The sequence below is a fragment of the Megalobrama amblycephala genome, linkage group LG6 (genome assembly GCF_018812025.1).
Source record: "Megalobrama amblycephala isolate DHTTF-2021 linkage group LG6, ASM1881202v1, whole genome shotgun sequence".
NCBI classification, from domain to species: domain Eukaryota; kingdom Metazoa; phylum Chordata; class Actinopteri; order Cypriniformes; family Xenocyprididae; genus Megalobrama; species Megalobrama amblycephala.
The window spans coordinates 39053604-39072632 of NC_063049.1; the positions used below are offsets into that span (position 1 = coordinate 39053604).

The following is a 19029-nucleotide window of genomic DNA, read 5'->3' on the forward strand; positions in this document are numbered from 1 at the left end:
TTTACCAATATTCAAGCATTTGCTTCGGCTTCAAATCAAATGTTGTAATGTGATTCTTCATAGAACTGGTTAGTTTGGTTGAAGACAAAGAACTATTTACTAAAGAACTTTTGTGAAATCTCAAAGGAGAAAATCTGAAAATTACTTCCAAAAACCAAGGCTGAGATAAAGGCTGGTTCCCAAGGCTTTTTTTCCCCTCTTCTGCCTAAACATCTAAGCCACAGTCTCATTTGACTGGCTCACTGGAGGTATTGAGGCACTATGTTCTGTAAAGCTGCTTTGAAACAAAACATTTTGTGGAAAAGCGCTACACAAACATAACTGACCTGACGTTTACTGAAGGTATCAAGGGACTTCCACCCTTAATTGTCTTTATTCGTTGAGTCATCTGCACAAATATCACAGCATAAACACAAACAGAAGTATATACTGTAATGTGTTTCTGGCATCATGCACAAGAAACAAAACAAACCTCAGGATAGATAAAGAGTAAAGGAGTAATTGGCCAGAATTTTCTTTAAAGGGGTCATAGTAACTATTTTTTAATCATTTAGTTTTTTTTTTCTTCCTCTGGGAACAAATTAGAATTCTAGTCAGTTTTTTTTTTTTTTTTTAAATCAAAAACCAATTTTAATTTAGTTTTTCATGACTGTTATAATTAAACGGGTTATTTTTTACTCCAGTGGGTCCTAAAAGTAATGATTCACAAAACTATCAACACTAAAAAAGTGCAAAAACTCTGACGATCTGACTGAAATTATCAAATGACATTGTTAAAAATAAACTGTTTCTGTTTAGAAGTAATAGCAGAAATCTTTCCACAGTATTGGGAAGTTGAATGATGGGAAACGGAATCTATCTATCTACCTATCCATCTATCCATCTATCTATCTATCTATCTATCTATCTATCTATCTATCTATCTATCTATCTATCTATCTATCTATCTATCTATCTATCTATCTATCCATCCATCCATCCATCCATCCATCCATCCATCCATCCATCTAGCCTATAAACCTTTAAACTTTTTGTAAAACTTAAAAAAAAAAGGCTTTGTCAAAGTTTAACAATTTGTTATATGAATTTCTTACAATTTCAATTCTACTTCTTTACATTCAAATTTAAATTTGCATTTCTACATCCTGTTTGCTGCCTCAATTCCAAATTAATGGAATTTAAAAGGCGTTTTCAGTGAAAAAAAAAAATCTGAAAAAGCTATCTCTGTAGCTTAGTTTCACTTGGAAAGAAGCTCTGACTTCTAAAAGTTTCAGTATGTCCTTAAAACACATAGAACATATTTAATTTGATTCAAAAATGTTTGATTAGTCAAGATATGACCCCTTTAAACATCCTCACCGGCACGACCGAATCATGGCCTTCCTGAACAAAAAACACACTAACAAAAGCTCGCACAATTCACAGAGGAAATGGAAACAAACTGTGGTGGCCTGTGAAACAACCCTGCTTGTAAAAAAACAAGAGATGTTGAGGATTATTTAAAGAAAACATCTCGTCACATCTGGCTCCGGGGCTTTGAAGCCGGTGCCTTTCCCACAAGTGCCGGTTAACTACACGGTCCTAACAGTGGCAGGCTGGTCGGTTTGGCCAGCCGTCTGCCTCGTAATGGTGCGGCGTGCCTCATCAAGATTGGCTGCTCGCTCTGGTCTCTAAAGCTGTAATCGAACTCGTCTGGGAGACAAACTAGCATACGTGCGCCTTGATGTGTGTGAGATGCGGCCGTAAAACACGTTTTAAATGGCGTTCACAGCAAGTGCCAGTCTACGTCAAAAAAATGCTTTCAACTTTGCAATTAGCTGGTCTTTCCTGCCACATTCATGTGGCACATGAGGACCAGACTGTGGGTTTACGATCAGGTCTACGTAATCGTGTGATGCCATCTGAAAAAATGAGTGGAATGTGATAATGGCTCAATATGAAAGAAAAAAAAATGACAAGCATGCCATCTAGATGAGACATCCATAAACACAGGATTAGCTTTGAGTGCCTATTCATAACAATGTCATATTGCATTTTGAAAAACTCATAAATGATGATAAACTTCCCTTTTAGCAAAGCGGAGCCCGGAGCATTTCGTAAATTCAATACAAAAGGCAGAACGCGGGTATATTTCACCCCGAATCGGATTAGCCGAATTGGATATTATGGAAAACATAAAAATGAGACAATGACAGCATATAAATCTCATTACTCTCTCATCATTTCCATTGTTCTGAGGAGGTTTTGTTTAAACTAGTCCTCCCCTCTCTGGCTTCCGCCAACACATCTATCTTTCCACAGTGGTGAATTTTCCAGAGCACTTGTTCGGTAATAACAATGACATTTTGGTGACCTTACAACACTAATTCTACACTTCATAGACCACAGACTAATATTCGCACTGATTTACCCACAAAACCTCCTGAAAATCACCTCCTGATTACAGTTTTATGCAAGTAATACAGGCCACTGCACACTTTAAACAAACACACTGGCCTCCGATATCACAGCTTGGGTAATTAACTTCCTCTAAAGCCTTGACTCTGGCCCTGAAAGAAGCTGTTTACGACTTTTTTAGTTGGTTTTCTTGGTAAATATGCAGTTTTAAGATTCTAAATAGTATAAAACAGAAAATTTATGACTTGAATAAGAATTTCTGTCACTATTTGTTTAAGCAAAATAGTGACAATGATCATTTGAAAAACTGCAGATGGGGGATATTCTGACACTTTTTTCAATACAACTTTTAGTCAAATTGTTGATATCAAGCTATAAAAACACTCAAAGCAATTTCAGTAGTTGTCTCAGATTTGTATCTATCAATTTACTTGGATTCTTTCCATTCTCCTCCATTTTTGAGACCCTTTTTTTCCATACGTACTATTCTCCATTTATAAATAAAAGTAAGAATAACAGACAATACTATGCCTATGCAAAAAGCTCTGCAGATTTCCATGGTACATGTAAATGTTACAATACAAAAAAAAGATCTTGTAAGATCCACCCTACAGCTCTGGTGAAATTGTCGCACTTACGAACATCACACCGCACTTGTGTCATTTTTGGGAAGAGTTTTTCGAGAAAATTATGAAATCTAACAGTCCTGAAGATAAATGTGATGCTGAACGCTACCCACAAACTTGTCATGAATTATTCAAAACCATCTGCTACCGAACTGGAGCTGAAAAAGGATCGAGGGATATTTTGGGTTTCAGTGCATCTGTGCGTGCAATAGGGTCTAATTCCCTTTCCTTCAAGATCCTTCTGCATGAATGTACTGTAACATTCACCTCCAGCAAGCATTACCTCTCCAAAAGGAAAGGAATGTAGGAGTCTAGAGCTCTCGGGTAGGTTAGCTACGAGTAGTGAGCTCAAATCAACAGGAGAAAGGCTAGAGACCTATGATAAATGTTTTTGAACTGTATTTTATACGTACTTGTGTAAGGAATAGACAAAACGGCTAACAAAACAAACATAATTTCAATCAGCCATTGTAGTCCAGTAGCTGAAAAATGTTAAACATAAGAACTAAAACACTAAAAATCGAGTTTAAAATTCCACATTGTTGTTTACCAAATGAACAGTAATGACATTTCATTTATATGCACCAGAAGTACATAGACAAAACATAATATTTACCAACAAAGTTTTACTAAAACGTTTTAATATCTGAAAAATGCAAGAAATTTTTGAGTGATGAAGGAAACTTACACTACAACATTTAAAAGTTTTGGGTCTCTTATGCTTACCAATGCTGCACTGATTTGACAGTAAATCAGCAATATTGTAAAATATTGTTACAATTTAAAATATCTGATTTATATTTGAATATATTTAAAAATGTATTCCTGTACTCCAATAAAACGTTCAAAGAACAGCTTTTATTTGAAAAATACAAATCTTTTGTAACATTATAAATGCTTTTATGGTCACTTTTGATCAATTTAATGTGTCCTTTCTGAATAAAAGTAATTTCTTAAAAAAAAAAAAATCTTACTGACCTTAAACTGTTGGTAGTGTAGATATTAAATTAAATATAGTTCACCCAAAAATGAAAGTTATCCCATGATTTACTCACCCTCAAGCCATCAGTGTATGACTATCTTCTTTCAGACCAACACAATCGGAGACATATTTAAAAATATCCTAGCTCTTCCAAGCTTTATAATGGTAGTGGATGGGAGGGGGGAATTTTGCAGCCCAGTTTGAAGCTTGTTATTTTAGTTTATCCACCTTATTCCTGACTAGCCTACTGCATTTCGAATTATGGGTTGCACTTCTGGTTTGGGGAACTTCCATTTAAAAAGACTGAAACTAATTGTTTCAAATCATAAGGTTGCCCTATAAATAAAGCGTATCTGTCAATTTGACTGAATGAGCTGTCAATTTTTCTTTCATGTTTTATTTTACGTAACGCTTGGTATTTTCAAGTAAAATTATAACAAGAATATCTATGGCAAGAGCTCTTTTCAGTCGTGATTATTTTCTTTTGTCCATTTGCATTCCACTGTAATAGTATGAAAAGGACAACATATGCTGCACATTTGTCGTCTGTTCTCCCAATATAATTTGCGATATATCCCATTAATAATTCACTGGAATGCACGAAGAATCTCTCGTTTTTCTCCTCAAAGCCTCTTTCCAGGTTTATTTTCACAGGTAAATACAATTTATTATCCGTAAAATTGACGGAAATCACTTTGAAATAGTATCACGCAATGCTGAAGTTCATGAAAATTTTTTATTAAGGCAACATATATTACATAACACAGATATATATCACTATAGTTTGTGACGAGCAGGGCGGGCGAGAGCCGTGAGGGACCGGCGCGAGGCCGGTGACGTAAGTGATAATGAGCATCACCTGCGAGGCGCACCGGCCTTGAGTCTCTCACGGAGGAGCTCCAGAGGCATAAAAGGAGGAGCGACGAAAGTGAAGGATGAGAGAGGACCAGGTCTGGATTTTATTTTATGTTTTATTATGTTTGTGTGGCCAGCAGACGTCCACGAGGGTCTGTTGGCATTACTTTCCTTTTGTATTTGTTTTTTTGGAATTAAAGTTTTGTTGAATGTTCGCCGGTTCCCGCCTCCTTCCCGTACATACGAACTGTGTTACATTGGTGCCGAAACCCGGGAGGAAGGAGGGACATGCTGTTGGAGAGCCCTCCTTGCTGAGGGGGATCGCGGTGCTGCGGAGTTCGGGCAGCGCGGGAGTGTGAAGACCGCGAGAGGCTGCCCGAGGCGGTGGTACTGGAGCCTTTTGAAAGGGGGACGGAGACCCGGATGCCGTGCTCCTGGGACGAGGTGGGGTGGCTGCCGTCCAAGAGGGACCGGAGGAGTCGCCGCCGTTCGCCGTGGGCCGGACCCTGCTGCCGTCTGCCATGAAGGGGAGGAGCAGGGAACGGGGGACTCGCTGCCGGCTGCCTTCAGTCGGAGGAGCCATCGCCAGCTGCCAGGGGGCGGAGGAGGATCGAGCCATCCACGGAGCGTCCAGCACCATCGCATGGCACCGCGAGGAAGAGCGTCTCGGCTGGCTGAGGACTGAGCGGCAGTGTGTCTGGGAACCAGACTAAGAATTTTTTTTTTTTTTTTTTCTTTTTCCTCTCTCCCCTCTCTCGTTCTGTCACTCCCCTTGCTTACGTCTCCTTTCTCTCGTCTCGTCTGTCCTCAGGTGCTGCAGGCGCCGAGACAGGCCCCGGGGGGGAGTAGAGCGCAGTCTCGGGAGTACCCCCCGGCCTGCGAGGGGCGATGGGGGTATGTGGCGAGCAGGGCGGGCGAGAGCCGTGAGGGAACGGCGCGAGGCCGGTGACGCAAGTGATAATGAGCATCACCTGCGAGGCGCGCCGGCCTTGAGTCTCTCACGGAGGAGCTCCAGAGGCATAAAAGGAGGAGTGACGACAGTGAAGGACAAGAGAGGACCAGGCCTGGATTTTGTTATGTTTGTGTGGCCGGCAGATGTCCGCGAGGGTCTGCCGGCATTACTTTCATTTTGTATTTGTTTATTTTGGAATTAAAGTTTTGCTGAATGTTCGCCGGTTCCCGCCTCCTTCCCATACATACGAACTGTGTTACATAGTTATATTTAACCCGTGCGTTATTGCTGTGGAAAGAATCGTGCTTTTTCATGGTTTATTGAAAGTACCTTGTTGATGCATTTACACTTTTAAATGTCCTTTTAATGTTCGTTGGTTGAAGGGTGAGTAGAATAATGTCATCTCATTGTACCCAGTTAAAAAAAAAAAAAAACATTATTGCGTTCATAGAGCGAGCCTTTCACTGACTGCAGCTTAACAGAAGTTACACCCATAATTTGTGCAAAGCGTCATGGGGCATAGGAATAAGGTGGATAAAGTTTTAAATATGGATATTTTTCTTACAAAAACCCACTGGTTCACATCAGAAGGCATTTATTAACACCCTGGAGCTGTATGGATTATTTTTATGATGGATGGATGCATTTTTTGGGCTTCAAAATCACACCCCCCCATTCAGGGTGCTGTAAGGGGCACAAAAAAAAAATCTACCTCATTTTATGCTAAAGCCATTTATGACCTTACTCCGATAAAGGAAAACAGGTAAACGTGTTTACATGACAACATGCATTTTCGGCTTATTAAGCATAATCGGGTTAAAAATGTGCATGTAAAAAGTGTTCACAGCCTCATATCTGTCTGGAAATAATATCTAAAAAAAAAAAGTAAAATAGAGACCACACCAATACCAAACCCTTTGCTGGATAATAACTGAGAATATAACTATGATCTGGAAAGAAAACAAGACAAAAAGGAAAAGCAAAAAAAAAAAAAAAAAAAAAAAAAAAAAGTCACTGGGTTTGAATTAAATAAATTGGCCCTCGTTTGTTTAAGACAAGGACGGCTCTTAGACTTTACAAATCCAGGCCTTGGCTTTCGGCAGATTAAAGAGCCCAGAGAGACCTGTGGCTAGATCTCTGCTAATAAAATTTGGGTGTTAAATAAACTGTGCTAGCGCCTCAAAGGGCCTGTAGAGCCCTAACTAGCGCTGGCCAGGCTTCAGTCACAACCCGGCCTGTCTTTGTGTTTATGTTTGAAGCAGGAGAGTTGCCTTCATGACGATTTATTGACGCAAGATCCCCACAGTTCAGTCTGCCAGCAATTAATCATGGGGCTTGTTCGGGCCTGTGAGAGCGATCTCCCCACAACCTGAGCCAGGAGACTAACCCACTCGTGAGATCGGCACAACGCTTAATCAATGGAACAAAACTACCACCCAAAATCCGTTACCAGCAAAGAATATACGATCTGCCATCCTTCAACACCAAACAACACTTCCTCTTGCTGGAAAATAATTGAGCTTCATGACAGAAATGATGTTTACACAACTTACATGTTCCTCCATGAGCATGTGACGTGGCAAACGGTCGCGTTTCTGAGGAAAAGGACCCTGAGAAACCAGATAAAAAAAGGTTTCATGATGAAAGACCACTCCTATATCATTTACTTTTCTATCAACAGAGGTTCCCAGAGCATGGGATCCCTTCATGAGAAGTGAGGATGTAACGTACAAACAAGCTTCACACGACATCCAATTCATAAACAGAGAAGATTAAGATTTAAGATCTGAAGAGGGAAAAACTCTCCGCAAACCTCAAGGTATGACGCAAAACTACAACTGAAAAAACACGATAAATGAAAACAACTTACATAACGCAGTTGCTCTGATCTATATTACAATTGCACAATCACACCTGAGATGCACTCTAGAGACAGACAGATATATGGGCCAATATGGTCAATATTATCTCATATACTACAATAATCCGCAGGCCTATATCAGTATTATATCAGCCATTCCGCTCTGTAAATATTGGCGTTGGCCACTGCAGAACCACTAAATGCACACTAGAGGTCAACCGATAAATTAGTATATCAATATTTTTGACTGATAATTGTTTCTTCTATTTTTCTTAATGTATGATCATTATTCTGTGAACCACATTTATGTATGCATGTATGTATGTACATATTTATTTACAAATATTCATAATAATAATAATAATTAAACTAAATGGGGATATTTTATATGTTTGCATTAGAGATCAAACATTACAGAAATACTGATTATTGTTCTGTCCAATAACCAAAATGCAGAACCAATTTTGAATTGTTTAATGAATGCTTTTTGTCCAACATTTTGAGTTAAAGGGTTAGTTCACCCAAAAATGAAATTTCTGTCATTATTACATGTCATTCCAAGCCCGTAGGACCTTCGTTCATCTTTGGAACACAAATTAAGATATTTTTGATGAATGAATAAAACAATTATATATCAGCTCTGTGTACAGGTTATTGGACACAAACAATAACTAGTAAATGACTCATTTAATATTGGTTGATCTCGAATGTGCACACACATTAAACAGAACCAAATAGCCAGAACTACATGTCTGCTACCTTTAACAACATTCAAATGACCTCACACGGTAATGGCCTTTTGGCAACATGACAATTTTTTCTTACTCCCAACAACTTAACCAGCCTTAAATCTGGCAGAAAAACAAGCCTCCTAGCACGAGGTTATTTAATGAATGGACACACTGACTGGAACTCATGGAGACATAGTTTGGGTTTTATGGCGGAAAGAAAAATTCCCTGAAAAACCTGCCCTCTGAATGCCGAGAAAGGAGATAATTACACATAATGAGACACAAAAAGCACTCAAATATCATGATTAAACTCTGCGAAAAAAAGTTAGTTCCAACGCAAATTGGTTTAATAGTTCAAACAATGACCACGGGACTAGACCAAATGAAGCCACCCAACAAAATGTCAGCACAAAATAATAATAAAAAAAAAAACCATAACAACAGTTTACCCACTACTTTAGTATTGTACATAATGTGTGTAGGCCAACTAAATAAAAACACATAACAACCATCCCATCAGTCCAGTGGAATTCAAAATAGTAGGAATTATTGATGCCACATAAAACTTCAAGGAAAACATGAATCTATCACTGTACCGTGTACTCACATTTTACGAAAAAAAATATTATGATTCCATTTCAACCATCTAAATCTGTCTGCCCCTCATAAACAGCAGGACATATTTTCCACCTTCTCGTTTTAAATCTCAAGCAAGAAAGCAAAGAAAACAAGAAAGAAAAAAATCTGTGACAAGTTTACAGGCACGGATTTCCGCCAATCCAAATCAATTCAATCTGACTGCAGATTCCAAAAGTTTATACACTGTTCAATAGTTCAGGGTCAATAAGACATAAATATATATATATATATATATATATATATATATATATATATATATATATATATATATATATATATATATATATATATATATATATATATATATATATATTTTTTTTTTTTAAATATATACTTTTATCCAACAAGGACACATTAAAATGATCAAAACTTTTACAAAATATTTGTACTTTAAATAAATGCTGTTCTTTTGAACTTTCTATTTATTAAATAATAAAAAAAAAAAAAAATAAAAAAACATGCCGTTTCCACCATAATATTAAGCAGCACAACTGTTTTCAACACTGTTAATAACAAGAAATGCTTCTTTAGCACCATATTAGAATGATTTCTGAAGGATCATGTGACACTGACTAGAGTAATGATGCTGAAATCCAGCTTTGCATCACAAGAATAAATTACATTCAAATATATTCAAAAAGAAAGCAGTTGTTTTAAATTGTAATGATACAATATTACTGTTTTATACTGTAATTTAATGCATAAATGCAGCCTTGGTGAGCCTAAGAGACTTTGTTCGAAAAACATTACAAAATCTTACCGATCCTAAACTTTTGAACAGTAGTGCATGTAAATAAATTCTGCTATCGGACAAAAATCAAAATGTATTCTGAATAAAATACTCTGTTAGCATTCAAAATGACCACAGAGTGACAAGCTTCTGAATCCTGTCATAGAAAGTGACCGATTCAGTGCAATTGTTATTTTTCTCTTTCTAACATTTCTAATATAAAAATATAGACACATGAATAGTCTCAGGGTGAGACTCTATCGTAAAGTTTAAAAGCTGATTTATGGAATGAAATTGGAATTGTTTCCCAGTTTGATACTTCAACCAACAATTATTACTCAAGGATTATTAAAATGCACCAATCTGACACTGTACAGCACTGGATTCTTTCATGTGAGAGGATTATGGGTTACAACTTCTCAAGAGCTATTCTCAGACTCAATGGAGGCAGTAATACTGCATAAACAGAGATTGACTAAGGAGCAGGCAGGTTTGCAGCTGCACGGCCCGACTAAAAACAGTGACAGACTGCGATTACGAGTCTGCTGTAGGGGAGCTCGGTACACTGGCATCTGCATCTGGATCAAGTTGCGTTCCCCATCCTGCTGCCCTGGGGCAAACACACCATTAGTGCCAGTTGTTTGGAGCAGTAAAGCCTGCAGACTAGCAGCCATGATGTCAGCCTGCTGGGCTAAACTGGGCAGTCCATGCAACGGGCTACAGAGAAAACAAAACAAAAATGTCAAACAATATGCTCCATCACCCAGTAACTCAACAGAATGGAATGGCCCGATATTCCCAAAGGAAGTCTGGACTTTGATACGGCCGGATCAAAAACCTGTTTGCCGATCCAGAAGGTCTGGAGAGAAATGAAAGTATATCAAGCCGTCCACCTTCAAATGAGGACCAATGAGATCTCAGAGCCTCAGGCAAAAGCTTCTGAGGTACCGAAATAAATACAAGCCCAGAGCGCTAGAGCGATATTCATCATTACTGGCAAATCAGCCGTTCCATTTCATGTGGCCCCTGGGACGAGGGCGGCAAGCTGACAATCAAACAGCTGCATTCGATGGCGCAAGCTCCGGGACTGAGCACAAGCATTCGCAAATGGCGTGGAATGGGATAGCTGGGAGTAAAGGGTTGAATGAGTGGAGAAACACCCTGCTGCACCAAACGAGTACAAGGACCTGAATGAACTAGAAAACATAAACAAAATCTTTGGTCGCTAAATAATTTCTTTAAAAGGTAAAGTGTGCATACTTTTTCTCTCAATGTTATCATAATTCCATACCAGTTTAGTATGCAGAGACAACAACTTTAAGTAAGACTTTTTTTTATGCATGTCCGGTCAGGCCAGTAGCTCAGATTTCTACTTGCTTTGCCGACATTTTCACTGGCTCTACCACCATGTGGGCTTGAAATTAACTTATATTTTATATATGATATATTTTTTTTGCTCACCAGCCACTGCGGCTAGTGTTTTTCCAAAGTTACTAGCCACTCAGCATTTTCACTGGCTATGAGGATACCATGGGGAAAAACTGCCATTTATATATTTTTAATATTATCTCATATTTTGATAGCAGATATTAGGCTGCTGTCACTTTAAAACATGATGCAGGGATCCATTATACTGTTACACATGTGTTTTCTTTCTCAACTGTTTCAGTTCACTTACAACATAACTGACTGTGTTTACAATGTCAAGACCGGCATTTTGACATTTTTTTGTGTGTATTTGACTGTTAAAGCGCAATGAGCAGTTAATTTAATACTCAATTTAGTACTGAGATTCGGCTTTATGTACGCGCACTTTGGATGTGAGCACAAAATCTGCGAGAAAAACTATGCGCAAACTCATGCAGAAATTCAAGCCCTGTAACACCAACAATATTTATCCGGAGCAAAAATCTATATTCGAAAAATCTATATTTCTGACAGCACTACATTGCATTTAGTTTATTATTTTTAGATGCCTTTTTAAAAGACTGCAGTTGAAAAATGAATATATAAAATTCACACAATATACAAAATAAAAATGTAACATTTTTCATTTATATTTACAATTGTAAATGTCTCATTTTAAATGCATTTAAAATTTGCTTATTTAAAACAATTATTTTCACATATTTTGACATTTTTTTTAACCATCAAATATTATGTTTTCTTTACAAAGAAGATTTGCAATAAAACTTGGAAATTCTAAAATTATACAGGAAACTTAGCAAGTCATAACTATGCATCATAAACCAGCAAGATTTTTCAGGCTAAACTTACAGCCAAATGTCACATAAAACCAAATGTTTAAGTTTGCAAAGCATAAAAATGTACTAAACACAATTAAGAAAAAGTAAGACATAGCTCTGGGGAAAGTGACTGTTCAGAGAAAGGTTTCTAATGTGTCGTCATGTGTTTGCGTTGCAATGTGGTTGCTAAGACGTTCTGAGTGATTTCTAGCGAAAAATCTATTTTATTTGTTTGTATGTTTGTTTTGCCATTTTATTGTTTCTCATCAAAAACTACATGATTCCAGGTATCAAAGTTGGTGTTATAGGTTTCAGTAGCACCAATAATGTGCTTTAAAAAACACCAAGTCCTGACTCCTGCACCAGTAGTGTCCAAATAGTTTCTCTGTGCAGATGTGAAGGAGGGGTTTGAGAAGAAAGTTCACATTCAGGCACACTGGGTAATGTCAACAGATGCTGAAGGAATTTGATGCGGAAGAAAATGCAGTGAGAGAGAGATCAGGGAATGACCTCTTCTGATGAGAAAAAACAGATTAGACTGATGCTGGCGATCCCCGGCTGAAATTGCTCTTTCGGACCAAAAGCGGATTAGTGGACGGGATGTGTGAGAGGTGACATCAGGCCTCCAAATCTCCAATCCAGCTCAGAGAATACAAAACTATTACATCAACCCTGGATTAGCAACACAGACCACCAACGGCGAAGTCTTTCTCCCTCTGAGAAGATCAGGAGTGAGATGATTGGCTAATGAGTGTTGTTTCTGTAATCTACTCATGTGGAGCAAAACACTGCTCTCAACACCATCACATAAAACAATATTTAGATTAATAAAATAAAAATATTTAGATAAAAACCTCTCAGTATTTCATGTAAATATTTCAATATACTCATACATAAACTGCTGTTCAAAAGTTTGGGGTCAGCAGGATGTTTTTTTAAAGAAGTCTCTTATGCTCACCAAGGCACCATTTGTTTGATCAAAAATACAATAAAACAAGTAATATTGTGAAATATTAATACAATTCAAAATAACCATTTTTTATTTGAATATATTTTAAAACATAATTGATTCCTGTGATGCAAAGCTGAATTTTAATCATTACCCCAGTCTTCAGTGTCACATGATCCTTCAGAAATCATTCTAATATGCTGATTTGGTGCTCAAGAAACATTTATTATTATCAATGTTGAAAACAGTTGTGCTGCTTAAAGGATTAGTTCACTTTCAAATTAAATTTTCCTGATAATTTACTTACCCCCATGTCATCCAAGATGTTGATGTCTTTCTTTCTTCAGTCGAAAAGAAATTAAGATTTTTGATGAAAACATTTCAGGATTATTCTCCATATAGTGGACTTCAATGGAGCCAAAACTTCCATACGTTTTAACAATAAATGCTCATCTTGAACTAGCTCTCTTCTTCTTCTTCTCTATTAGAATTGCAGCAGTGTAGACACTGCTAAGTGTATTACTGCCCTCCACAGGTTAAAGTTTGAACTAATTGTTATATACTTGCACTAGCATATTGTATGACAATTTAGTTCAAACTTTGACCTGTGGAGGACAGTAATACACTTAGCAGTGTCTACACTGCCGCAATTCTAATAGAGAAGAAGAAGAGAGCTAGTTCAAGATGAGCATTTATGGTTAAAACTTACAGAAGTTTTTTTTTTTTTTTTTTTTTTTTAGAAAATGAGCAATGGTTTCTCTAGATAAGACCCTTATTTCTCGTCTGGCATCGCTGTAAACTGTAATTTTGACCTTCAACCGTTTGGGCTCCATTGGAGTCCACTATATGGAGAAAAATCCTGGAATGTTTTCATCAAAAACCTTGATTTCTTTTCGACTGAAGAAAGAAAGACATGAACATCTTGGATAACATGGGGGTGAGTAAATTATCAGGATATTTTAATTTAAAAAGTGAACTAATCCTTTAATATTTTTGAGTATTATCATCATTAATGGATGTAACTATTAAAAAAAGGTGCAAAAAGGTTGATTGTCTATTGTCAATAGTTTATCAATTTATGAAGCAGAGCTCAAACAGAATAGACTGGGTAAACCCAGCCTGATCTGCTGGCGATTTCATTTCGCCCGGCAACTCAGTCTGGAAACCCGTACATTCATTTCTACTGCTTCTGTTACACTTTTGCGGGAACCAATCACAGACTGGCTTATCCACCTTGCTCGCTATTGGCGGGTATAACACGAAGCAACGGCAAGCACGACCGTCAATCCAATTCCTTTTAACCTCTCGACGATGCTAAATGACTTCTTTAGTTTAGCAAACAAATCGCTCGAGTGGGTGTAAATATCACTCACTTTCATGTTTTTTTTGCACAACCTGCAAAAATCGCTCGATGCCATTGCTGCTTCTGCAAACCGCTGATCAATGCTACAAACCAATACAAACTAAACCTGTCTGGAGTTTTCGCGTCGCTCTGCAAAGTTACGTCACCCGGATCGTTGATCCGATTGGTTGAAGGACTATCCAATTGCGTGAATAATGCTCGTTAATCACGCCTCTTGTGCAGTAGAAAATACATACAGACTCTCCAGACCAATGTTCAATTTTAAATCGAGCTTGGTCTGGTGATAGCCAGACAACAAACAGAAGTCACTTTCAAACCAAATTGCTTTACGTTGTCCGCAAGATTAATTTGAACCTGTTGCGAAATCTGCGTGTAGAAATCTTTCACCCTCACACAAAATTCCCAATCGTGGCGATTCCTATTGAATTGTCTGGATTACAACCACATCATTAATTGCTGTAAAATCCCTGTAATGACCTCTCATCACTCATTGCTTTACTAACTCAATGGCTCACAGAATGAAGCAGTACAAATACTGAGTGCTCATCTGTCTAGCAGATGATTCAATGAAAAGAAACCGTCTGAAACTCTTTGACCTTATCCTCTGCGAACACAAAAAGGAAAATATAAGCAGAAAGAGAGAAGAGGAAAGATAAAGGAAGAGAGGGAGCCAGGGAGAAGCAGCACAGCTTACAATTTTTTCCAAGAATAATCAAACTCCTCCTCGAGCTGACAGTTGGACAAGGCGGCCTTGGCAAAGTCGAGGGGACAGATATTTGAGTGCGAATCAAAAAGCTGCTCAAAAGCCTTTTCTGGCATCTCAAGGCTGATTCTCAACCATCGAAGCTCAATCACGTGCTATTCCTGTAGCAGAGAAACACTATCCTCCTTTACAGAGAAAAACGGGTTTGTAATGGCACATATCTGGATCACAAAAGGTTTATTTACAGACAGACGTAATTGAAACCGGAGCGGAGCTGATTCCATAGTGTTTATCTTGTTCTGAGAGGGGTAACCTTAGATGAAAAGCACTGAAAGGCCACAAAGAGCTCTTACCTGGGCGGCTGTGGGAACTCATTGTGGCAGCGACGGCTCTTTCTGAAGTGACTGGTTTGATAATAAGAGGAGTGTGTCCTGGCAGATGAGGATGTGAGAAACACCTCACGGCTCCTCTGGGACACGTTGGCTGGTCACCATCCACTGTTGAATGGAAAGACGAGTCAAAGAGATGCGGGACAGGAAAGAAAGGACAATCTCAGAAACTCATAGCGCCCCCTCTGGCCGTAATCCAGCTTTGCGTGTTGGTTCCTCTTCGCTTGATAGGCTTGAACTGTCAAAAGAGAAGAAAAAAAAAAGAAGAAATTATGTAATGGCTGCGTTTCAATATCTAATGAGCCGCTTTGCTGTCTGTTGCCTACATATTAGGCAGCATCTTGAATTGAAATATAACCTTGAAAGTGATTTGGAAAGCTCAACATACAATAGGGGCTTTCGCTTCACGAGTTACTTAGTTAGAATTTACTTGTAGGAACTAGCCACCAAGGCGTTTCCTCAAGAACTAAATCTTTCCCTAGCGCCATTTTCCTAGTTGCATTCGCACCACCAGTAGGAACTCTGAAGCAACAACTTGTTGTTGTGACATTTATTTTGACGGCGCTAAGAACGCCAAAGCCATTCTCTGTCTTCGTTAGTTTACGATCTGTTTGACAGTCCTGTCTAATACATTATTAGATAGAACAGTTAAACAAATAATTAAACAGTACATGAAAAAGTATTAGCATTTGCCGTGCGGTTGATGGCCAAGTCGCTAGCTGAGCGGAAATACATAATCATGTTCCGCTTCCCCTCAAAGTCGTGTTGGATTTTCACCTTAGCATAAAGGTTGAGAGGTCCATCTATCACTGTTTTCCATGTTTGTAGTGTTAGTTTGTGGAGTAAATATATAGGCTATAATCTGTGGGTGTACACAGCTTTTTTTTAAATGGCGGGGGCTAATGTTTCACATGCATTCAGCCAATCAGCGTACCTTTACGTCGCTGGTAGTTCCTAGGTTAGATCCTACTCTGAAGTAGGAGCTAATTTAGTTCCCCCAAAAGGCATTCCTAGAACTAAAGTCGTTCCTTGTTCCTGCAGTGCAAACGCCAAAAAGCGGGTGCTTCCGCCATTAGTTCTAAGGACTATGAAAACGTTCCTCTAGTTCGAAAGCCCCTAATTAGCACAACATATGAATAGCTTATCAGAAGATGAGCACATTATAGGATTACCTTCAGTGTAACACATGCAATGTTATCTTAGCGTTTGGTCAACGGGAAGGGCTTATAACGTTCCCTATGTAGGCAGCTCACTAGGTTTTGTAACAGAGCCAGAGATGAAGTGCACGTCACTCAAGTGGGCTTTTCCTCTACGGAGTACATACGTGACAAAGGCCAGAGCAGAAGGACACCGTGACACATTTTTGACACGCGGCGGGGCGGGTGTAAACCACCCTTTACCAATCTGCCACGCTGACACATTCCCTCCCAGCCTGCCATATTTGCTGTCACAAAGCTTAACTGTGCTGACAATAACAATCACATCAAGCAGACATAACGCAGCTCGCCCCACAATAAGCGTGTGTACATTTCTCCTTATGTCCACCTGGAACAAAGGAACCTGTCTGTCAGCATAACAACAGTATCTGGAGCAGTCTAGCACACAGCAGGACTTCACAGCTTAGCCATGTTATGTAATCATAAACATCAGCTGTTCCAAGAGGAATGAGGCCTAGTGTAAAGGAAAATCACTCCGTCTGTGAGGGTGAGCTTACCTGTTTCTGGCAAGTAGTGCTGGGTAAGGCTAAGGGAATCTGAGAGAATTTCTAATTTAAAGGGTTAGCTCACCCAAAAGTTAAAATAATCCCATAATTTACTCACCCTCAAGCCATCCTAGGTGCATATGACTTTCTTCTTTCAGCCAAACACAATCGGAGTAATATTACAAATATCCTGATTCTTCCAAGCTTTACAATGGGAGTAAATGTCACCAGATATTTTGAAGCCCAAAAAAGTGCATCCATCTATCATAAAAGTAATCCAAACGGCTCCAGGAGGTTAATAAAGGCCTTCCAAAGTGAAGCAATGGGTTTTTGTAAGAAAAATATCCATATTAAAAATATATAATCACTGACTTTTGGTAAGTCGAGTTCTAGCGGGAGAGTTACCTCTGACCCGACGTATGATGTAGGATGTAGGATGTAGGAGTAGCGTAAGCTTAGGTGAGAGTACACACCTCTCGCGGTTCAAACAAATAGGGATGGGCAACAAACTCAAGCTCCACTTCTCCAGATCCAGGGGGTGGAGATGGGTAGGTTTAGGGATATGTAAATTGGGAGAAGTTGGATCCAGATCCAGGGGGTGGAGATGAGTAGGTTTAGATCCAGGGGGCAGAGACGGGTAGGTTTAGGGATATGTAAGGTGGGAGGAGTTTGATCTGGATCCAATCTCACCCACTGGATCTCGTGTTCTGCAGTGAGGATCATCTCCCATCTTCTGTGTTTCCGCGTTCGTCAATACGTCATGCGTAAGGTCAGAGGTCACTCTTCCGCCAGAACTAGACTCATATACAGCTGTTACCGGAAGCCAGTGATTATAGGTTATAAAGTTTTAAACATGGATATTTTTCTTACAAAAACCTATTGCTTCGCTTCAGAAGGTCTTTATTAACCACCACATGCCTCAAGTACACAACACAATAACAGTTCTCGGGTTCATATCGAATTGAACGGGATGAACATAATGACTTATTTTAATAAAATGCAAGTCAAGAACTGCTTAGAATCTGTAACTGCATCCGAAATCGAATACTTCCCTACTATATAGTTTGAGAAAAAACAATACATAGACAGAGTAGTCTGCCCAAATACACAGTGTTTGGGAAAAATAGTAGGATGACCTGTATGACCTACTACTTCCGCCGAGATTCCGAAGTGTGCATTCAATGGACACTTTACTATCCCATGAGGCCATAGGATTTATGAACTGAAGTGAAGCGACGCAACTGACGATGGTAGGTCACTTGACACTAACAACACGGCGGATGTAGTCCGAATTTCATTCATAACCCATCCATATTCATACTATATAAACGTACTATATAGACATTTTTAATGGCCGCAAGGTAAGTTCAAAATCAAATGCAGCATCTATTGAAATAGTATGCGATTACGAGCGCACCGTGTGAGCGAGTTCAAGACTGACTCATCTTCTAACAGATTCATTAAATTATGATGTCAGGCAAAAATGAAAGTTAGAGATAGGTTAGAGTTTGGTTAGGGTTTAATCAAAATTACACTTTTATTAAAGATTAAAGACAAACAATTTGTATTCCCTTTAGAATAACATGCACTGAAGGAATACAAGAAAATTTAATAAAAAACGTTAATTAAAAAACAGGGTCAATTTTAATTTTATTTTACCTTCAGCCATAAGATTTACACTGCCCTCCAAAAGTTTGGAAACGCCCTAGAAAAGTAGGGTTTTTGGACAATATTGACATGAATTCTTTTTAATTTGTGATAATTTTGCACTGATAAGGGACAACACAAACTACAAAAACATATTTTATTACATAAACAGTTTATACATAGAAAAAAACTTACATTTTCAATTCATCAAAATATCAACAATTAGCAGCTACCTGACCTAAACTGGGTTCTAATTG

At 38.5% G+C, this 19029-nt stretch overlaps 1 protein-coding gene across 2 annotated transcripts in view; it reads right to left on the reverse strand.

Annotated features, from left to right (window-relative positions):
- hdac4 (histone deacetylase 4) overlaps positions 1-19029 on the reverse strand; it is a 259783-nt gene that overhangs the window by 219228 nt on the left and 21526 nt on the right. For both annotated transcript variants that reach the window (XM_048194567.1, XM_048194569.1), the window contains exon 2: positions 15388-15661. In XM_048194567.1, the coding sequence (XP_048050524.1) occupies positions 15388-15409 (22 nt within the window). In that variant the 5' untranslated portion in view covers positions 15410-15661. The remainder of the gene's footprint in view (positions 1-15387; positions 15662-19029) is intronic.